The following is a 23,594-nucleotide window of genomic DNA, read 5'->3' as shown; positions in this document are numbered from 1 at the left end:
AGCGGCCAAAGGGATGCTCAAGTACAGAATTAACCTGGCCACTCCCCTATACAAAGAACTCTGGTTGTGGCTTCCAGATGCAACCAAATATTACGTCTTCGGTGGACTCTTAGAAACCTTCCCAGCATCTCTTTCCAGCCTCATCACTCCCCGCTCCTGCACACAGTGACCCAGGGAATGTGTTCCTTCTCTCAGAATCCTCTTTCTACCCAACGCTGCTCCAGCATCATCTCCTACATGAAATTTTCCTGACCCTACTCTGCTAGTGTCCTCCCTTTCTAACTCTTGAATTTAAACACACTGCCCTAATTTTGCATTTATTGTTATTATTCTGTAAAACTTCTATACATAAGTTTCCTCTATTAGAATGTAAGTTCTGTGAAGTAGGGAATGACTCATTCTTTGTGTTTGTATCAGTAATGCCTGGCACATAGTGGGTGATTAATCAATGCTTATTGATCCATTGGTATATATATACCACTCCTTCTAGAGCCCTCTCTTAAAACAAGGAAAAACAGGCAAGCAAATTGTCAAGATGGCAAATGAATCTGACTGTATAGACAACATTCTACATCTGAATCCCCCCACCTCTCCACAAAGGGAAAGCAAGGGCATCAGAAAATCAACCTTCCATGAGGCTGGTCCCTGCATCTACTATTAGATAAGAGTATAGCATATTAAAGTATTATTTTCATGGTATTTTAGAATTCCTAACAAGAGTTCATTCTTCAAACTTCATGTTCAGCTGCATAATCATTCTAACAGAATAGCTGGATGCATCCTGAGCTCACTGGGCAATGAAATGGGGAATGTGCTCCAAGGAGATTATTATCCCAGGAGCTGGCGCCTCCCCTCACCTTCCATCCTGGGTCCTGCTCACAGAGCAGCCAGCTTGGAGGGGGCTCAGAAAGGGGAAGGCAGCCACTAAGGAACATGCTAAATTTCCATGGGGCTGCAGTGAGGAGTGTGTTTATCTGTGGATACGTTGAATCATCCACTAGTCCGACACAGGAGGCTGCCATCACTTTCTGTCCTCATACCTCCCCACCTGTGTGTAGCACAAAACAGGAACCCAGCATGTTTGCTGAACTGAATCACAGAGATCCACTCACACTGTGACTTGTGAGTCCTGATATACACACACTCACCTCATATCTATCCCATCAAGATCAAGATCAGGAGGCAGAAATCATAGTGTGGATGCAACTTAAAAACGTTTCTTAGATTCCTGTTCTGTGCTAGGTGCAGGGGGGGGAAGGTATAAGAGCAAAAGGAAAAAACCCCTGTCCTCAGAGAGCTTATATTCTGCTGGGAGGTATACAGCAGGTACACAGACAACTAACTCCATGTAAGGGGCACAGGATGGGGAGATGGGACAGACAGTGACTGAGGAGGACTTGTATAAAATAAGCCTAGAAAGGTGGGCAGGGGAGAGGGAGGTCACAGAAGGCTTTCAATGCCAGATTAAAGTTATAAACTCCACAAAAGGGAAAATCTTCTCCACCACAGTGGACAAGGCACCTTCAGGAGGTCCTGGGAGGTTCTTCAAGCAAAGCTGGATGACCACACCTCTTGGGGTATGTCAGAGTGGGGATTTCCTTTTGGTCTGGGGTGGACCAGATGGTCACTTCAGTCTCTCCCAATCACCCACCTCTACAATTCAGCTTGCATTTTATCCTAGTGGCAACATGGAGCTCCAGGAGATGCCTGAGCCAGGGAGTGATGTGCTAAGCCAGGTATTATTGGGAATATGGATTTAGCAGATTTGAGAAAAATAATAATCATGACTAACATTTACGTAGCACCTAACACATAGTGCCAGGCACTGCAACTAGAGAAGAGGCCAGAAACAGGAAGAGTGGTGCAAAGGCTAATGTCTCCTGACAAGGGGTTATAGAAGATGAGATGAAGGGAAAGGCTATAGGAGGGAGAGCGGTGAGGGATGTTGTGTGACTACAACTGTCCAGACTTGACAATGGAGAGGAAGGGGGGGAGGAGGAGGAGGAGGAGAGTGTGAGTCTGGGGTTGTGAAGCTGGGTGAATGGAGGATGCTGGTGCCCTGGACCCAAGTGGAGAGGAAGGATGGGATCCAGGAGGGCTACGAAGAATTCTGCTGTGTATGGTAGTGAGCTTGAGATGCTCCCAGGACACTCTGATGGAGATGCCTAGCCTATAATGTGGTCCTAGAGATGAGGGCTGAATGTACAGCTGTGGCAGGAATCCCTGGAGAGGTGATCACTGACCCGGGGAGCTCATTTTAAAAAAAAAGAGCGATAATAAGAGCTGCTATTTATCTGGCACTTTAAGACTTCAAAGTGCTTCACAGGCATTATTTCTTTGGTTCTACCACATACCTGAGAAGAGAAGGCAGGTGCTATTGTGATTCACATTTGACAGCAGAGGAAGAGGTTTGGAGATTAAGTGACTTTGCTGGGGGTCATACAGCTAAGAATAACTCTCTGAGGGAGGATTCAAACTCAGGTCTTCCTGATTCCCCAATTCAGAGTGCTACCCATGTGCCAACTTGTTTCCTAAGAAATGCCAGCAGAGAATCAAAGGAGAACATGACAAGCAGACCCCTTTCCTTCTACCTTTTCATGCGCTCCTGTTCACTGGTATCCAGGGCTTTTAGGGTTCGGGCATAGAGAACCACAATGTCTGAGCGTTTGGCTTTCTTGTTGCACTAAAGAAAATGAAGGAAAAGCATTAAAATCATTAAAGGAGGATTGCTGCTTCCTGCTTCACACCCAAACCACAGAATCAGATTAAAGGGAGGAGGAGACAGAGGGAGACCCAAAAAGAAGACTGATGAGATGGCAGAATGGTGTCCTAAAAGCCAGGAGTGGGGGGAATGGGGAAGGTCCTCTGTACAGTGTCAAAAGCTGGGGAAGGTCATCAGCTTTAGTCACTGAGATTGCCGGAAACCTTTTGGTAGGGTCACTGGAATAAAAACCAGACTGCAAGGGACAGATAAAAAGGGGGCAGTTATAAAGCTGTGGAAGCAGCAAGGACATACACAGATGAACGCTGCAGGGGATGACAGGAGAGAACTGAGCATGTGTGCAGGTGGGGAAGGGACCAGGAGAGAGGAAGAGACTGAGGCTGCAATCTGTGGAAAAAATGGGGGAAATGGGATCAAGGGCATGTGTTAAGGGGCAGGGCCACTTCCTTCTTCAGAACCAGAGCAAAGGAGAGGAGATCCCAACAGAATTCCTTGATGACTAGAAGGGCAACATCAACTGAAAGATAAGTTTTGAAGCAGCTTCCGTAGGGAGTGTGACCCAAGGCCAATCCAAAAAGCAAAGGACCACTAGCCACTTCTCTGGAGGCCAAGGACAGAGGATGGTGCTTGCTCATCAGACAGCAGAAATAGACTGGCTCTTGCCTTGTTGGTGGCATGGTGTGAATGACCTCAGGAGGTACCCATGAGGTCTCTTGGAGGCCTCTTGGCCTTGTCTTCACCCAAGGCTGCTGTTTGGCAGGCATGGGGAGCCTTGACTCCTCTACACCTCTGCATCAGGACATGAGGGTACGCACCTGAGGACATTTCCCAGCTTGTCCTCTGAGCCACTTGGAAATGCACTTATACCCAAAGAGGTGCCCACATCGCAGCGCAGAGAGCCGGTGGTCGCCTGCACTGGTCCACTGTTCAAGGCAGATGGTGCAAGTGTCCCCGTCCTCCTCATCTGAGAGGCATGTGGCAGCTGCAGCTGGCGAGGGGAGCGGTTCAGGCTTCAGTGGAGACTGCTGACAGGAAGCACAGACATGCTTTGGTTAGGCAACTTAGCACACTGGTCTCATTTGCTCTTTTAAAAGACCAAGCAGATCTGTTACCTGTTTGGGGGAGGCCTCTGCGCCAGCAGCAGGAGCAGCTTCCTGTTGGGCCGAAGGGTCCTCTGGAAGAGCCTCTGCAGGAACCTCTCCAGAAACTGCAGGTAGACACAGAAAAGAAACCACTGACACAAAGGCTATATCACAGAGTTTGTCAGCTGGCTGTCTGTTCTGCATCTGACACTTCCCTTCCCTACCTCCGGCCTAGACCATGGCCTTCAATGTTTCCCCACTCCAGTCCATCCTTGATACAGCTGTCAGAGTCCTCAACACTGGACCAGATCATGTAACTGCTAAACTCAACAAACATTACTGGCTCCCTCTTGCCTTTAAGGACGGTTTAGCTTTTAAAGAAAGCCCTTCACAAGCTCGCCCCAGCCGACCCCTGCAGCCTCACCAAACACTACCTGCCCTTCCACCCCTGCTTTGGGATGCAGACACACCACTCTGTTCTCGTTCTCCCATGCCTTTGTCCTCTCTGCCCTGCATCCTTTTCATTCCCTTCCTCCTCCAACTCTAGACCAAAGTCGGACACAGCCCAGAGCCTTCGACAGGAGGCCTCACCCCCCACCTGTTGGTACCTGCCCACATTACCTGGTACTAAACTTCTGTTTCTTCTTTCTGCACATATTATGTACATGCATTTACATACTTGTCTGACTTCCCCATTAGGATGTCAGCTCTGTAGGACGTAGGGGTAGGGATGGCTTTGTTCTTTGTCTCTGCATTAAGCATGTGACAGGTACTGAATAAAAGTTTGCTGATTAATAAAAGAACGGATACTTAGGAGCCCCCAATTACTGAACAACACTTTGATACTAAAACAAAAGTAAGTCAGAAGCCCAGAAAAGACACTGACTTGATCTAAGATGGGGGGAATGAACATATCCATCCATAGCTCTCTAAAACCGAATTCCATTCTGCCAGTGTGCCATAAATACCATATACCTCAGCTCAAATTAAGTGTGTGCTTGGTATTGTCTATTATAACTCTCTCCCTGTAACATGTAATGAAAACATGGAGGAAAAACTCCAGCTGAGACCTTAGCATTAGTGGGAACATTGCCCACCTAGGGGCCATCTGTCGTAACTCCAGAAAGATGGGCCGTGGCCCACCCAGACCCAAACCTCAGGAGTGCCTACCTCCAAGCCCAACAGTGTCTGGGTCCTCATCTTGGATGTCCACCTCCTCATCCTCACTGGAGCTGTTACTTTCTGTATCAGAGACACTCGACACATGGATGTCCTCAGAGCCAGGGTCATCATCATCATCAGGATTGGGTGGCTCTGCTAACTGGAGTGGTTGTACCCTGTTAACCCGAAAATATGTGTCCAGTGGAGCCCTTGACCTGTACAGAAAAATAACCACATTACAGCATGAGACGCCTGCCCTGCTCAGAGTGTGATTATTCACACGAGGCCTTGACACTGTTCCTAGTCAAGGGGAGTGCTTAAATACTTCCCTCACAGAGTTGGGAATGGGACCCACGAGTGGGCTGAGCATGGTCTGCAGTGGCAGCTTTGCTTTTACACTGAGGGTTTCTGGCCATGATCCCACAATGCACCTTGGCATGGGGAGGGAGAAGATGGGAAGCGGCTGGGTGTCTCCTACCCTTTGCTTACTCCAGCAGCCCTGGCTAAAACTGTGCAGGGTGTGAGCAGGAAGGCTCCTGACAGTCAGGTCCCCTCTTCACTTCAATTTCATATTTGTTGACATTCTTTTTTCCCATGTGCTTTGAGCACTTCATAATAATTATCTAGAGTATGTCTTAAAAAATGATCCACTTTTAGCTTTAATAGCTGCCTTTATGTCGCTGAGTCAAATTTAGAAGTCCCCAGATGAACTTTTAGAGGTGATGTGCAATTGAAAAATTACATTTTCTAATAGCTCGCCTGCTTCTTGTGGAAAACCAGGGGTTCCTAAGCACCTAGTCACAGAGCTAAGCTAAAGAAGAATTTAAAAAGAATTCACAGGGTTTGCTTCTACTATCTATTCGAGATCCAGAAGAGGAGCTCCATTCCTGGAAGAACACGTACCAGACACACAGAGGGATATTTAGTCGGGCTTTTCATCAACACCTTTACCAGATTCCAATAAATCTCTCTATTTTTTACACCGAGGACAGACAAATATGTTACACAGGCAACAAAACTCAGACTGAGCACACATGCTGCAGTCAAACAGAACGTGACAGGGATCTATCACAACGTGTAGAACGGACCAGTGGGCATCACCAGTGAGCAGGTCAGATTGGCAAACCTAGTGGCCCCTGGGGCCTTGGCAGGATGAGGTACTCAGAGAAGCAGGAAGCTGCTTGAAGATTCCTTCAGAAGATCTAGGGGTATGGAACAGAAGGCATGTCCTCTGACCGTGTACCCCAAGGGGATGGGTGAAGGAATCAGTTCCCAGACAATACAACAATGCTGCAAACTCCCAGAACTCTTAGGTGATTTCACCTTGAAGTAGTCCTGGTTGCTCAGATTTCCTTGGATTATGGACCAAGACTTCTTCTGAAGTCCTCCAAACAAATGCATTTTGCCCAATTCTAGCCCTCAGATGCCCATGACCAGAGAGAGGGTCTTGGGGGAGAGGGGGCCCCAATCATTCCTTTTCCTAAGCAGGACTTGGGTAAACAGAGCATATCAGCAAAGTATATGATTTAAGCAACCCTCCCTTTCCAGGTCTTCCCCACGCTACCTAAAACCACCAATTTAGATTAACAAGTAAACATCCTCAGGAGGGCTAAGAAAAACCATCAGTTACTCATATTTTATAGCAGACTGCTTTCTGAGGTTAGATGTATTGAAAAAAGAAATGGGGAAATGTGGGGGTGGAGCCAAGATGGCAGAGTAGAAGGATGGACCTGTAAAAGCTCTCCCCCATAGCCCATAAAATACTTATAAAAATGACTCTAAACAAATTCTAGAGGAGCAGAAGCCATAAAACAACAGAGTAAAAAAGATTTCCAGCCTAAGACAGCCTGGAAGGCTGACAAGAAAGGTCTATTGCACTGCTTGGAGTGGCGTGCATCCCAGCCTTGGCCGTGTGGTGTGGCAGGGACAGGACTGGAGCAGGTCTCAGGAGGTACAATCCCTGGTAGCAGCTGCGGTTCCCAGATTGCTCACCCCATAAACACCAATGACAGCTTCAAAGGTCAGTGAGAAAGTTCTTTCACCTGGGTGAGAAGGGAACACCAGTCTGGCCCCACCTAAAGAGGTAGCTTCCATTTTTGGAACCCTCAGCCTAAAAACCCTGGGGGAACTGAGCAGCTGGTCTGGATCTCAGCCTTGAGTAGCAGCCCTGGGGTGAGGAGGAGCGCTGGCTTGGTGGAGGCAGAGGTGGTTGTGGAGAGGGAATTCTACTTGTAGATCCTGGGCGGAAAAGCTTGCGGTAGCTCCCAGACCAGAGCGCAGGCCAGGAGAGGAGTAAACTCCTTTCCCTTGATTGTGCCACCCTGGGGGAACTGAGAACTTACAGGTCCTTGGAGTATACCCTCCTCTTGACAAAGGACACAAAAGTCAAGTAACTGGCTGTGAAAATGTCCAAAAAAGGGAAAAAAATGACTACAGAAGGTTACTTTCTGGGTGAACAGGCATTTTCTTCCATCCTTTTGGATGAGGAAGAACAATGCATATACTAGAGGAAGACATAAAAATCAAGCCTTCTGCATCCAAAAGCTCCAAAATAAATATACAATGGTCTCAGGCCACAGAAGAGCTCAAAAAGAATTTTGAAAATCAAGTAAGAGAGGTGAAGGAAAAAAGAAATAGTAATTTTGATAGGGCCAGGAAAAGAGCAGACAATCTTAGACAACAGGGGAAGAAAAAGGCAAAAGTTTGGAAGAGGGGATAAAAAAGAGAAGTGTCATGGAAATTCTGCCTAGGGTCCACTCTGCCTTCCTTTCTCATTTCAGTGTCTCACCTTTCCTGGAGGACAAGAATTATTGAGGATTCTGTGGACAGCTGGCACCTCCTTGATGACTTAGAAACTTTCAGTGGGGTAGGCCCAGGCCCCTGAAGGCCCAGTGTGGTGCGGAGGCCCATAGGGATGCTATATGCCACTTGCAGCCAAGCCAACATATCACACCACAGGTTGCCCCAAGCACCCGCTCTACCCACGAAGTCACTTAGCCACCTTTTGTTAGAAAGCAGCAATTACAACAGTCTTGCCCAGGGGCTGGGTCAGAAAACAAAGACTATGCCAACACTGGAAACTTGAAAAGGAGGTAAAAGACCTAGAAATCTAGCTGGCTGTCTTACTGTCCCTCAGAACTGTTAGGGAAATTAAGGATAAGGACAAAGAACAGGTCTGTGGAGACCCAGAAACTCCCTGGGTACTCTCCTGGGAAATTAAGAGTAGTAGTATTCACTTCATGTAGAGTGCCCTGAAGCCTTGTGCCCATCTTGGGTCACAAAGGATCCCTCCAATGCTCAGACTTGTTAATGCCCAGTAAAACCACAAATGCTCTTTGGCTGAAAATATCCCTAAGTTACAGAGAATGACCAAAGCCTGCCAAAGGCGTGCCCCTCAGAAAGCTCAGGGTCTCCAACTGCGGCCCTTCTTCTGTATAGCTTCTGGCAAGCTGCAAGCTTCCTCTCTCCACTTTCTATAAAACAGGGTGAAGAGAGGGCTCATGGGCTTCTGCTTACACATGACCTCACTATTTCATGGGGGGATTGGGGCTGACAGCTGGGGATGTCTCAAAAGGGGGAGCTCAGTCAAGTTGCATCCCTTCTCTGGACCCGTGACCTCATCTGTAAAGGGAGGGGATCAGCCTATGGGATACCTGAGGCCCTGTCCAATGTCCAGTCTAAATCTCGGGAAGAATGGAAAAATCTGAAACCTCTCTGATCTATGATCTACCGCTGTAGTCAAGAAGACTATAATGTACCCTCTTCTCTGTATCCTTCTGCCAAATCCTTCTTATCTCCTCTGGGAGCTGGACCATCACTCTCCTACCCCGCCCCCCCCCCCCCCCCATCTTTCCTGTCTCCCTACCCAATGGCTCCTTCCTGATGACTACACACAGAAGCAAATCTCGAATCCTTAAACTTATCACCCCCCTCAACGCTATCACCCTACATCCTTCCACCTTTCGCAAATTCCTTGAAGAAGCTGCCTATATTTGCTGCCCAGCAATCTCTTCTGTGCTAGATCCAGGCCTCCTCCTCCTGCTCACCCTGCTGAGTGCCCCTTCCTTGCAGACACTCCCAACACTGCCCTCTTGTCATTCTTTTCCCATCTGGTGGAATGTTCCTTCTCAGTCACCTTTGCTGGGTCACCTTTCCAGCTTGCCCTTCCCTGTCTCTACCTAGGCCCGTGTGTGTACACATGCATGCGCATATGTCCCCAGTGGCTCTGGAAAGGATCCTTTTCTCACAACACTCTCTCTGCTATCTCATTGGGTTTCACAGATTCAATTGTCATCTTTATGTGCACAGGTATAGATGGGCAGCCAGCTGGCACAGTGTGTAGAATGCTGGAATAAGGAAGATGCATTTTGCTGAGTTCAAATCTGTGTGATCTGTGTGACCCTAGGAAATATTTTCACCTGCTTGCCTGTTTCCTTATCTATAAAATGAGCTGGAGAAGGAAATGCAAACTACTCCAGCATCTTTGCCAAGAAAATCCCAAATGGAGTCACAAAGAGTCAGACATGACTGAAAACCACCACTACCACCACCAGAATAGAGACAGCTTCCCAATCCACAGATCTGGGCCTAATCTCTCTCCACATCACCAAATGCCTGCCAGACAACAACTGCATATTCTGTAGGTATCTCAAAATCAGCATGTCCAAAACAGAACCTGTTCTCTTTACTTTATATTCCCCCTCTCCTCTCCCAAGAGCAGTACCATCCTTCCCATCACCCAGGATCACACCTTCAGATTTATCGTTATTCAATCAACTCCCAAAGGCAGTAGTTTCTACCTCCATCCCCTTCTCTATTCACAGGGCAGCCACCCGTGAGGTCTATTACCTCTTGCCCAGACTTCTGCAATATTCTCCTAATTGATTTTCCTGCCTGGAGTTTCTTTCCTCTCCAGCCCATCCTCCAAACAACTGCCAAAGTCCTATTCTTAGAGTGTAGGTCTAATCATGTCACTCCTGCTCAGGAAACTGCAATGGCTCCCTATTGCCTCCAGGATCAAATACAAGCTTTTCAAATCTTTCACAACCTACCCTGTCCCAATCTACCTTGCCAATCTGTTACTGCCCTTTATTCACTATGTGGTCCAGCCAAACTTTCATCTCCAAGTCTGAATATGGCCCCTCCCCCCAACCATTTTGTTTCCTTCAAAATTATGTTCAGGTTTTCACTCTGTACTTGGAAGCCTGACAGTCTCTCATCCAAGTATACGCCTTAGAATTACTGTGCAGCTGTTTCAGCGTAAAACAGTGTCCGCCTACGTGGAATGAAAGCTCCTTGTGATCAGAGACTACTTCTGTTATGGTCTTTGTACCCCACCTTGCACTATGCTGCTGGGATTTCATAAACACTTGTGGATTGCTCAATTGGTTAGGAGAAACTCTGGGGGAGAAGTTTTAATGGAGGAAATTCACAAGAGGAAGCCATGGATATTTTAAGGATGAAGCCATTTTGGCTGTGAAGGGTAAATTGTAGGATTAAAGAGGATTTGTGTCAGGATGGGCTGCTGGAGGAGTAGCTCTCAAATACATGTGTTAATGAAAACCTTTTGGTTATATCCATATCCTGCTGAATACAGCTATAGTTAATGCTTCCTTAAACAAAAGTTGTGGTGATGTATGGGGGTGAGGTCTTTGGTCTCATTCATGTCTTTCTCCTGCACCATCTTTTCTAAGTTTCTTCCCGCCCCTTCCCATGGCTCACTTTTACTTTGAAGTTTAATTAGAGCGCTCTTGCTGAGTTCCTCATAGAAACTCTTTCCTGCCTTCTGCCCTGCAGTGGTGCTGGCACAAAGGCTCTAGTTAACTCTCCTGGGGCCTGTCTCCAAACACTGAGTAGGAGCAGGGCCACAGATGACCACGTATACTGCCATGATGTGGCTCTCAGACACACAATAAACCCAATTTTGCCAAGGAGTCGCTTCTTCCAGAAGAATCTGTGGCCGCCATTCAGTTTCTGATTTTATGGAGCAGAGAAGGCCAAGATGGCTTGGGCTCATTTCCACTCAGGGGCTGGACTAAACCCTCACAGTTACCATACTTACTCACAGGCTGACTCTTTGCACCCTCTGCCTCCTCTCCCATGGAACTGTCCGAGGCCCTGCCAAAGGCAGTTCCCTATTCTGACTCATGGGCGGCCATGGTCACTGACATCCATTACCAAGAGGGCAGCCTCTTGGTAGGCAAGGCCTGAGACTGGGATCAGACCTGAAGCCAGTGTCAGAGCCTATGCTCTACAGGTGTCTCCATGAAGCCATGGCTACCTCCATGACACAATGAAGATTTGGTGCAGGATTTTATGAAGGTGAGAATCCTACACAAAATGCAACCATTTAATAAAGCAGGAAGGTCTTAGAAAGCTGAAAATGTAATGTATAAAAATTATACTGCATGATAATCTAGCAAGACATATAGAACATCTACCAAGAGGTAAGATCAGTCCAGACAAAAGGTTATAAAGGGAAATTATTTTCAAATTTATAACATATTCTCAGGTGCAGAGAGCAGGAAACATTTTCATACTGAAAATACTCTCAGAACTAACTCATAACCTTACATAATTTTCTTTCTAGAATTCTCTCTCTCCCCTCTAGCCTTAGGGTCCCTGAAAGATGACTGGATAGGATATATTTACTTACTGGGTGATTATTAAACAAAGTATTTCATCCCCAGTCCTAAAGACTTCAATTTAAAGCCAGGAAATATTTTTTAGCACACAAGAAATGTATTAACTCATTCAGGGGGAGCAATTGCATCTTGGTTAGGGGATCTTTGTCTGGAATTCACAGATATATTTCAGAAAAACAATACCATTCATATTTTCAGTAACATCTAACTGAAAACTAGCATTTCCTTAACTGCTTAAAAATGTGACTCTGTGAAGCGGTCCACAGACCTCACTGGCACAAATGCCAAAGCGGGGCCTGATGCAGATAAGGACTCCTGTCTTGGTAAAAGGGATCAGCTTAAGTCTGCATTCTCAGAGCACTTTTACAGGCATTACTTCAGCCTGGGACATCTTATCTCCATTTCATAGACATCCAAAGTTACCCAGCTCCTTGTCACAGGGGCTGGGCCTTACCCCAAACTTCACTGACTCATCCCACAACACCAGGCTACTTTTCTTCAGTCTTTTAAAAAGATTTAATATAATCTGACTGACCAATCTGGGTCCCCTGGGTACTATGGATTGATTGTGCCAGGATATACTTTGCCAGATGAATAATTATCCCACCTGAAAACACCTGGATTTTCTTTTGGTCCAAAAGTGTGAAGGGAGGTGGTCTGCCCAGGCACAACCATCCCCAAAGCCTGTAACTTCTGGTCGTGTGAGTGTGGCCCTGCTTCTTACCTGTAGTCCACAGTCCTTTGAGACCCCCCTGCCCTCCTCTGCAGGCGGACTGTCCTCCTCCTTGTTCTCACGGACTGTGTCATCTGCTGGGAAGGCTGCCTCAGGAGGCCCAGCACCCCATGCAACTGTTGCAGTCTGTCAATAAAACTATTCACTGAGCTCAGGGCAGACTCTGGGAGGACGGGATTGATATCCCCTCCTACTGCATCTTCTGCTGCTGCAGCTCCAAGATCCACGTTCTCCTCATTCTCCAGGACAGAAGACACGACTTCCTCAGTTACCTCGATAGGCACCTGAGGAACAGGAAGTAGTGGGGCATCCACCTGCCCAACAAATGCTTCAGCAGAGGCCTCCTCCTGATGTTCCACAGCGGGACCTCCTTCCACCACCTGAAGATCAATGTCCATTTCTTCTTGAGCCATTGCTGAAAAGATAACAAATTTAAAAAAAAATATATGATAGAAGTATATCCAAAGTAAACATAAAATACCACACCATTGGTTCAACTCAATCTAGTCTTCCAGAGCTGCTCAAGCAGAGGTTTGTGCTGCTTTTGTCTTTCCTGTGTCAGGCTCAGTATGGGAGGTGTCAGCTTTTATTTCCAAAGCAGTGACTGTCTTGACCCATAGGAAGACAGGAGACATAAATGCCAAAGGGAGTGTCTCTGATGTACCAGACACAGCAGTGACAGCTAAATCCACAGGACAAGAGAGATCCCCACAAAGTAACCACTTTATGAAGTAACACCAGACAGTAAGTGCTAATCCACTTTGTATGCTCTCTCAGCATCCCTCCTCTACCAGTCACCATCCTCTCAGTTCACCAGAGCTTGTTCTTGGGATCCACAATGAGGTTCTCTTCTTTCAGCAGAGAACCTTTGCACACTCTCCATCCTGAAAGTTTATTCTGGTCAGTCAGATGAAGAAAGGGCGAGAGGAAACTGTGTTGCCTGCTGGCTAGGATGGCTCCCGATCCAAGAGACCCCCAAAACTGCAGAGGCTCTGTCCAGAACACCTTCCCTACATTCTCTCAGCCCTGAGAAAATGTCCAGATATTGATTCAGATGGCCAAAAAAGAAAAGGTGTAGATGGATAATGATGAATTGGGTAATTAATGGGAGACCTAGGTCAGTGAAATTTCCCCCACACAGAAGAAAGTTGGAGTAGCTTTGCATTCCAATCTTGCGGGTGTACCCATTACGGCAGGAAAGAATCAGAAAGTGAATGAAGGAACACAAGAGAAAAAAGTCTATAAAACCAAAGATTTCAAGAGGAAGGAAATTCAATTAAAAACTTAAGAACAGGTGCAAATCAAAAGAGAAGTTCCTAAAACTAGAAGGAAAGATAAGTACTAAAACCTCAAAGAGAATACAACCCTTGACTAATAGTAAAAGACCAAGGAAAGTTAACCAATACTCAATGAACACAGAATCCAGTAGAATCCTGAGACAATTAGGAAAAAGAAATACCAAAATGATTCAAAAGAGAACCAACATCCCTAAGAAGAAAAATTAGGGATAGAGATAGAGGTTGGACCTGTGATTTCAGGGGTATCAAGAACTGGTGGGAGTAGGGCTGGGGTGGGGATAGGACTGACAACTCTCTCCACCAACTTAAACTCAAAGAGAAACAAATCCCTGTAGGCCGCAGGATGACTTGGAAAAACTGATCTATGTTGTAGGATACTTTTATTTATTTTGTTAAACATTTCCCAATTATATTTTAATCTGGTTCAGGTTGTATTCAAAATTTTGTAAGCACCTTGGCCATGCTGCAAGCAGGTCTGATGTGACACCCTTGACTTCAAGTACTAAGAATTAGTTTAAGTGAGTAACCCTTATCTTTCAGAAGCAGGGTATGTTCCTGGCTTGGAGACTGGCTCATCAAGATGCCTTAGGTAGGAACAAAGGTCAGAATTTATAGCTTTCAAGGCAGAAATAATCAGTTTATCAAAACCAAAGGCTTGGAAGGATCATCAGCTTACTTCAAAAACATCAAATCGCAAGCATGAAATTATAAGCATTTTTAGATTTTAATCATGTTATGTTCCTAGCCACTCTTAGTGCTAGGCACTTCTTCGCTTATTTATTCCCCAAACTTTGGGCCAGAGGGAGCCAGCACAATCCTCAACTCTGCTTTTCATCCTCAGGGTGACCCCCAATCTCTTCAGTCCTTTCCTTTTCTCAGGCCATAACCTCTGCACTGGCCCCCTTCCCCATCTTGACCCCTCTATATTCCAGGCCTGTCACCCTATCAGGCCACGCTCTTGGACTACCACCAACTCACTGCCTTTGCTCCTTAAGAAAACCACAAATGGATACATTGCCACGGGCAGCCTTAACACAGCCGCACTCACCACGGTGGCTTTTCCAAACCTCCCTATCCCTTCTGAAACCCCCAATCCATCCCTCCACCGGCTCTGCCCCCCACATCTCCTCCCCAGAAGGTTTCCCTGTCTCCAGTCTGGCTTTGCTCCACATCACATCCAGTTACCAATGACCCCCAATGGCCCAATCCAATGGCCTCCTCTCCACGTCGTGATGTGTCCCTCTTTCTTGCTTCTCCTCCTCCCGGTCCGACGCCTCCTCGGTAGCATCTTCACTCAGGTCTTCCTGATACCTGCAGGGTCTCCCAAGGCTCTGTCCAGGTCTCCTACCTCCTCTCTCTCTACGCTACTGTGTGTGGGGATCTTTCTCCACGTGGATAACCCTTCCCCCAGCCTGAGGGCTCTCCGGGCCTCCATCTCCCATCCCCACGGGCTGTCCCAGCGTGTAACAAGCCTAAGACAGAAGCCCTTCTCGGTGCCCCCTTCAGAACGTCGCCATTCCAGCTGCAGGCGGCCTCCAGCCTGTGGCCAAGCCCTGCCCAACCCCTGGGGGGGAGGGGGCCTCCTCTGCGGAGACACGGGCGCGGGATACAAAGTATCGCTAACTTTACGGCTCCGACTCTATCCTCGCTCCAAGCTCTCGCGCGCTGAGATCTCCCGGAGCGGTCGCCGACATAAAACCCACCGCCTTCCCAGGCCGGACCCCCCAACCCGCCCGGTCCTCCGGGGCTGATCCCCCCCAGACCCTCGATCCCCGCCCCCATCACGTTCTGGCTTCGGGAAGGTCCATGCTCCGGCCTTCCTCCCGCCCATTCGGTCCCGCCTCTGCTTGGGGAGAGCGTAAGCCGTCTGAGAGCAGGGCTGGGTGCTCGGCTGTGGGGTGGGCCTGTCTTTGTATCCCCGGTGCCCGACACTCAGCGGGCGCTTAATGAATGCTGGGGGTGGGGCTCGGCCTGGGCCCGAGGGCCGGCGTCGCCAGGGCCTCCCACGCAGCCTGGACCGCCGCCAGGGACCCGGGGCTCGAGCTGGGAGCGAACGAGCGGCCGGCATTTTGACACACGTGGAAACCGAGGCCTAGCGCGGCCGCTCCGCGCTCCCGGACCCGAGTCGGCAGGGCGGCCGAGGCCCGGAGGCGCCAGGCCCGGGGGCAGGAGACGCCGCGGAACCTCTGGCTCCGCCCCGTTCGTTACCTGTCGCCGCCGCACCTAGGCCGTTGGGATCCAGGGTCGGGACCGCGCACTGAACCCGCTCTCCCCGAGGGCTCCCAGGCGAGCTTAGGTCTCGGCCTCCCGCAAACGCCGCCGCGTCTCCGCCGCCGCCGCCGCTGCAACCACCATCACAGCCGCCACCACCGTCAACTCTCATTGGACGGCGGTCTCCAGCCTCCAGCCAATCCCATTTCTCCTCCTCCTATTGGTCGAAGGAGTCAGGCCCAGAGGCACTCTGATTGGTTCTTCTGGAGGCTCTTTACTGATAGGGCCCGCAGGGAGGAGGGAAGAGCAGAGACTTCCTTCCATTTGGGGGCCAAACCTTTCTATCACCGTACAGCCCGCCCCCTAATGGACTGCGGAAATGGACTCATCCCACCTCCATTTCATTTGAACTTCTGGGCGGGAAAAATTTGTGTTGATGGAGAAGGGCTGGTCGTGGGTAGGCTAGGCCCGGGGGAGCCTTGAAACTGGCGGGGACGCCGTCGGCCCCCTAGCCCAACCCCTCCCCCCCAGAAAAACAAGACCTTGTAACAAATAGGCAGAGTCAGTAGCCACGCCCACGGCGTGGGTTGGAGTCCATCGCCTCCACTTAAAGAAACAACGGAGGGCGCGCGGGGGCGCGCGTTCAAATTCAACCTCGGACACCTCCTAGCTGTGTGACCCTGGACGAGTCACTTATCCCCGATTGTCTGACCCCAACAATTTGGATTCGTGCAACAGATGAGAAAATTGTGCCTGTACACTGTACGCTGTACCTGGTGATGCCCTCCCTGAGTTAGTGCCCCGCGGGGCCTTTGTGCAAACAGGAAGGGAGCGCCTGGCTGTGTGTGTGTGTGTGTGTTCGTAATACAGGTTACGCACACGTGTGTTATACAGGTCTTCGTGTCTCCATGCACACGCACACACAGACACATGCACACGCACACATGCACATGCACACGCACACACACATATATACACAAACATGCACATATACACACACACACACACACACAGACACATGCACACGCACACATGCACATGCACGCACACGCACACACACATATATACACAAACATGCACATATACACACACACACACACACACAGACACATGCACACGCACACATGCACATGCACGCACACGCACACACATATATACACAAACATGCACATATACACCCACACACACACATACACACACATACACATACACACATACACACACATGCACATATATACATGCGTATACAATACACACACACATACGCACACATACACACACACATACTTCCAAATACATCCCAGCACTGTTGGTAATAGGTGACCCTGGGCAAATCACTGTCTCAGTTTCCTTATCTGTCGATGGGCCCGCCAGGGTTGTTGTTGTGAGGATCAATTGAGACCAAAAGCGCTTTGCAAACTTTAAAGTGCTACCAAAATGTGTCGCTTACTATTATTACTAATTATTAACATTTTATATAACATATTATTTATTTGTGTATGTAATATTTATATTATAATCATTATTAACAGCAAAAAAGCAAATTGACTAACAATTAAGGAATGGCTGAACGAATTATGAATGTGATAAGATGTTAGTACCCCTCAAGGAATGACAAACATGACAAATCCGGTCTCAGACACTTATTAGCCGCCTGCCCTGGGTTAGTCATTTCACCTCTGTCTGCCTCAGTTTCCTCACCTGTAAAATGGGGATAATAACAGCACCTACCTCACAGGGTTGCTGTGAGGCTCAAGTGAGATGATGTTTATGAAGCAGTTAGCACAAATCCTTGATATACAGTAGGTGCTTATTAATTGCTTATTCCCTCCCTCCCTCCCTCCCTCCCTTCCTTCCTTCCTTCCTAGAATTTATAGAAATAAAGGGAGACATGTGGGAGGTGATGCAGAATGAGCACAGTGGCCCCAAAACAACAACAGCTGCACCTGTTTTCTATAGTGCCTACTGTATACCAAGCACCGTGCCAAGTGCTTTATAAATATCAGCTCTTTTGGTCCTCACAGCAACCTTGAGAGATCTGACAGATGATAAAATTGAGGCAAACAGAAGCTAAGAGACTTGCCCACAATCCCACAGCTAGTAAGTGCTGAGGGTTGGATTTGAACTCAGGTCTTCCTGACACTATCTACTGAACCATTTAATAACAATATATTCAATGAGTACAATTGTAAATAAAAAAGTTTTAAATGACAGTGAAACTCAGGTTGAGAACTTTGGGTAACGCTTATACTAACTTATGTCACACTCCTGACCCAACTCTTAACAAATGAAAAAACTGCTATCTGTAGGATCATTCACAAGCATTTCTAGGTGTTATTTTCCTTGAGTTTTCAGTGATTATGCATTCAGACATATACTAGGCAGTAATGAATGCTGGTTTTTTGGTCTTTTTATTTTAGGAGGCAATCAGGGTTAAGTGACTTGCCCAGGGTCACACAGCTAATTAGTGTATGAGGTCACATTTTAACTCAATTCCTCTTCAGTCTTGAGGCCTGTGCTCTATCCATTTCATTTTTAGAAAATGAAACAAATTTATCAGAATAGTAAAAATGTTTTTATATGAAAAAATATAAGAATTTGGAAGCATGCTGTGCCTTAACGATACTCTTTCAGTGCTGTCTGTGGCCCAATTATTATCTTGTCTCAGAGAAGAAAAACCTTATCATACATTCAAGGCTTTGTTTTAGGTGCTGAAAAACCAAAAATTGGAATACTCTCTGCCCTCAAAGAATGGGGCTGTCATGGGAGGGAAGGAACTATGACAGGCAGATAGTGGGAGTAATGGAAGATGGGGAAAGATGGAATCCAAGGAAAGATTCAGACAGTGCTCAGGGGATATTCAATAAGAGGGGGAGCCCCTTGAGTTGGGGGATCAGGGAAGGATTATTGAGGAGCTAGAATCTGAACTAAGCCCAGAAGAAAGGGGCTCTGGGAGGTTCAGAGATGAAGGGAGGGAAATGGCAGATGGCCATCAAGGCGAAGGATCAGTCATAGGAATGGTCCAGCTTGGATGGTACACAGCATGTAGGGAAGTTTGCAGAATTAGGCGAATTAGAGTCAAACTGTAGAGGACCCAAATACTAGGTTTCTATTTTATCTTGGACTTTTGAATAGGGGAATGATCTGATTAAATCCATGCTTTAGAAAGATTTTGGGGGGTAGCTTTGTGAAAGGTGGAGGGACTGGAGGCACCCCTTAGATGCTTGTGCCAAGAGCCCTTCTCTCCATGAATGAGACTAATTAAAACAAGTGTAGGACTAACTCTGCCTCTTCAGAATTTTGAAAGATGTGGGATGTCTCAAGGCCGGCAGCCTTTCCTCAAAGGCTCACAACCTCACGGCTCCTCACAGTAGCAGGATATTGTCGTGGCCCTTCTCAGATGAATCATTTGGTGGTGGACTTCGGAGCTGGAACCAGAGCAGAAGAATTGGGGCTTTGCCTCAGAGCGCTAAATTCAGAGGGCAGCATAGAAAAAATAAAGTTTAGCGTCTAGTTAGGAAGAATTATTTGCTAAAATAGGAAACTTCCAGAGAGTGGACTGGGGGGCGGGGCTCCTTCTCCCCCTACACCTGCTCTCCCACCCTCAGGCCAGGGTCCCTGGAGCTCTGTTTCAGACCTGTCCTCCCATCAGGTCTGCCTGGCACCTATTTGCCCCAGGGGCACTTCATAGTACTTATGCCAGGTGCAATCGTGCTTAGTCACAGCTCTGGCCAACCTTTTGTGGATGTTTCTCTGGAAAGATCTGAAGAATGTGCTTAGCCAGGCTGGTCCTCAGATGCCAGACATGCCAGTCTTTTGACAGTCAGGACTTCAAACCTCTTCAAATGTGTGTGGGATGGCTCAGGTCCCTACATAAATCAATTACTCAGAGGCCTCTCAAAGTGATGACAGAAAAGTGATTTATTCGATTCTCGAGAAGTGGGGCTCCCCTGTAGGAGTAGGAAAGCCGAAGACAAAGAACAGGACAGTGATTTATATAGACCCTAACGCAAGTCCCTCCTCCCCCCACTGACCATTATCCTCATTAGCTGAGAAAATGGTCTTACATTCTAGACACGAAATCTAACCAATCCCTTTTGAAATGAAGACATCGAGGAATTATGTAAGTTTTGTCCAATCATTGAGACCCTAATACACTACACAGTTTTATATCCTTATATGGAACTATTCTATTCTAAAAATATTGTAACCTTGAGCCTTTAGGCCTTACCTCACCCCTGGGAGAAAAATTACAATCTGAGGAGTCTTCACTAAGTCTATCCCACTCAAATGTTTAGTGTTACGGCGTTGAGTAGAGCCTTGGGAACCCAGGGTTCCCTCCATATCCCAATGAGATGCTGTTTACATGTATAATAGAGCATTAATTAATTAATTAATCATCTTTATTGAATACCTACTATGTTCCCTAACTGTAGGGTACCCCAAGCTAGGTATCTAGATTAGACCTTAGGTCTGTGCATTAATATTAATAAATTATAATAATAAAATAAGGTAACATAATATGATATATTATTTATGCATTATAATATAAATAATACATAAAAATTAAAATGCGTAATGATCACTGGCAGCCTCTAATACCTTATCAATTAAATGATGATTAAATGATGGAGATACCTCAGGACTCTGATGCCAAGAGCCTTGGGAATGAAATGTGCCCTGGGCCAGGGCTCTTTAAACTTTTTCCACTTGAGACCCCTTCGGTGCTTCTAGTCCAGCCTGGCAGCCATCACGAAGGAGAGAAATCATTGTGGAGAAGAAGCCTACCATCCTCATCACCACAAGCAGGGCCTGCTGATAAGTTGCTGCCAACTGGCTGATAGGCACAGGAGTCCTGGGAGCGACAGCACTCCCCACCCCTTCCCCACCCACCCTCAGACTACAATTCTGGCTTTCAGCCCTCCACAGCCAACATCTGGGGAAGTGGCTCCTGTGGAGAAGGGAGCAGTCATCCCCACCACCTGCTAACCCATTGCCTGCCACCCACAGCTAGCACCCTGAGGGAGAGACAGGATGTGGCAGCATGTGCCAAGCAGGCCAAACCACTCAGAATCTCTACCAGTATCGCCTCAGATCTTGATGGAGATAGTCCCAGGACCCTGAGCCTAAGAGTCTTGGGAATAGTGGCACTTCTAGCCCAGATCCCTCAATTAATCATCCTGGAAAGGGTCTGGGGCTGGCCAGAGGCCAGAGTCACTGAAGACCCAGAAAGAAAATTTTGCTCCCCACGATCCTTGGCACCGGCAAATGGTTCAACATCAGAAACTGATAAGATTTTTTTCTAAAACCTTCCATATGTATTGTCTCCCCCATTAGAATCTGATCTCTTTAAGAGCAAGGACTGTGTTACTATTCTATGTGTATCCCCTGAGCTTAACCCTGTGCTTTGTATAAGGGCTTAATAAATGCATATTTTTTCATTTATTCATTCATTCAGTCAATTAACATTTATTGAGCACCAGCTATGTGGTGGACACTGTGATGGGTTCTATGGATACAAAGATGTAAATGAATAATAGTTCACACCCTCAGAAATTTGCATTCTTAACTCAGATATGTTTATCAGAGTGGTCAAGAAGACAGCAAGGTCCTGAAAGGAATAGTCAGCCAACTAACATTTTTAAAGCTCCTACTATGTGCCAGGCACTGTGGTAAGCTCTGGGGATACAAAGAAAGGCAAAAAACAAGATGCACACAGGATAAATTGGTGGCAGTCTCAGAGGAAAGGCATTGAGGTTAAGGAGGACTGAGAAAGGCTTCTTGAAGAAGGTGAGACTTTCATTGATACTTGAAGGTGGGAGGAGGGGGGGATGAGAAGGGAAAGTGGTCCAGCCTTGGGGAACAGTCAAGTAAGACATTTGGAGTCTGGAGAAGAAGTGTCTTGAGCAAAGAACAGATAGGACATTGGAGCTTCTGTGGGTGAGACAGGGGCCATAGTGGTCCAGAACATGGGGTATTGCCAATGAGGAGTGGGAGGCCAGCAACTTGAGGGCACCAAGTGCTTGTGTTTCCTGAGAACTCCAACAATAGAGAGGAACCAAATAAACCTTGCCTACTGCACAATTTTGCCTCAAGATGTTCTTGGGGTGGGGGAGCAGAGCCAAGATGGCAGAGTAGAAGGACAGACCTGTAGAAGCTCTCCCCATTAGCCCATAAAATACCTGTAAAAAATGACTCTAAACAAATTCTAGAGCAGCAGAAGCCACAAAACGATAGAGTGAAAGAGATTTCCAGCCCAAGACAGCCTGGAAGGCTGACAGAAAAGATCTATCCCACCAGTCTTGGAGTAGTGTGCAACTCAGCCTTGGCCTCAAGGCACAGCAGGAACAGGACTGGAGCAGGCTTCAGCAGTTGCAGTTCTCAGATTCCTCAACCCACAAATGCCAAAGACAGCTTTAAAGGTCAGTGAGAAAGCTCTTTCACCTGTGGTTAGAAGGGAACATGATCTGGCCCCGCAGGCAGCAGCAACTTCAGTGGCAGCATCCATTTTTGGAGCCCTCGGCCTAAAGACCCTGGGGGAATTGAGCAGCTAATCTGGATCTCAGCACTGAGTGGTGGTCCTGGGGTGAGGAGGAGCACTGGCTGGTGGAGTTGGTGGAGGCTCTGGACAGGGAATCCTACTCACAGATCCTGGGCAGAACAGAGTGCTTGTGGTTGCTCACAGACCAGAGCACAAGCCAGGAGAGGAGTAAACCCCTCTCCTTTGATTGTGCCACCTTGGAGGAACTGAGAACTTACAGGTCCCCAGAGTATACCCTCCTCTCAACAAAGGACTCAAAAGTCAGTTAACTGGCTGGGAAAATGCCCAAAAAAAGGGAAAAAATAAGACTATATAAAGTTACTTTCTTGGTGAACAGGTATTTTCTTTCATCCCTTCAGATGAGGAAGAACAATGCATACCGTCAGAGGAAGGTTTAAAAGTCAAGGCTTCTGCATCCAAAACCTCCAAAAAAGTATGCAATGGTCTCAGGCCATGGACAAGCTCAAAAAGGATTTTTAAAATCAAGTAAAAGAGGTGGAGGAAAAATTGGGAAGAAAAATGAGAGTGCTGCAAGAAAATCACAAAAAGCGAGTCAACATCTTGCTACAGGAGACCCAAAAAAATGCTGAAGAAGATAATACCTTTAAAAATAGACTAACTTAAACAGCAAGAGAGGTCCAAAAAGCCAACGAGGACAAGAATGCTTTAAAAAGCAGAACTGGCCAAATGGAAAAAGAGGTTCAAAAACTCACTGAAGAAAATAGTTCCTTAAAAATTAGAATGGAGCAGATGGAAGCTAATGACCTTATGAGAAACCAAGAAATTACAAAAAACCTAAAGAATGAAAAAATAGAAGACAATGTGAAATATCTCATTGGAAAACAACTGACCTGGAAAATAGATCCAGGAGAGACAATTTAAAATTATAGGACTACCTGAAAGCCATGATCAAAAAAAGAGCCTATATATCATCTTTCATGAAATTATCAAGGAAAACTGCCCTGATATTTTAGAACCAGAAGGTAAAATAAATATTTAAAGAATCCACAGATCACCTCCTGAAAGAGATATGAAAAGAGAAACTCCTAGGAATATTGTAGCCCAATTCCGGAGTTCCCAGGTCAAGGAGAAAATATTGCAAGCAGCTAGAAAGAAACAATTCGAGTATTGTGAAAATATAATCAAGAATAACACAAGATCTAACAGCTTCTACATTAAAGGATTGAAGGGCTTGGAATATG

At 46.9% G+C, this 23,594-nt stretch overlaps 1 protein-coding gene across 4 annotated transcripts in view; it reads right to left on the bottom strand.

Moving 5' to 3' along the window:
• Positions 1 to 16,060, bottom strand: part of RFWD3 (ring finger and WD repeat domain 3) — a 35,399-nt gene extending 19,339 nt beyond the window's left edge. The window contains exons 1-6 of one of the 4 annotated variants that reach the window (XM_072636551.1): positions 15,849 to 16,060; positions 12,334 to 12,757; positions 4,975 to 5,180; positions 3,835 to 3,929; positions 3,538 to 3,747; positions 2,592 to 2,683 (exon numbers count right to left, since the gene is read on the bottom strand). In XM_072636551.1, the coding sequence (XP_072492652.1) occupies positions 2,592 to 2,683; positions 3,538 to 3,747; positions 3,835 to 3,929; positions 4,975 to 5,180; positions 12,334 to 12,757; positions 15,849 to 16,023 (1,202 nt within the window). In that variant the 5' untranslated portion in view covers positions 16,024 to 16,060. Of the gene's footprint in view, positions 1 to 2,591; positions 2,684 to 3,537; positions 3,748 to 3,834; positions 3,930 to 4,974; positions 5,181 to 12,333; positions 12,758 to 14,825; positions 15,282 to 15,848 lie in introns of those variants that run through there. The other 3 variants (XM_072636553.1, XM_072636554.1, XM_072636555.1) reach the window with 3 other exon arrangements.
• Between the last annotated feature and the right edge of the window lie 7,534 nt (positions 16,061 to 23,594).

This window comes from Notamacropus eugenii, chromosome 1 (assembly GCF_028372415.1).
Source record: "Notamacropus eugenii isolate mMacEug1 chromosome 1, mMacEug1.pri_v2, whole genome shotgun sequence".
NCBI classification, from domain to species: Eukaryota; Metazoa; Chordata; class Mammalia; order Diprotodontia; family Macropodidae; genus Notamacropus; species Notamacropus eugenii.
Note: the sequence above shows the minus strand (reverse complement) of the source record. Positions and strands in the feature narration are given on the sequence as shown.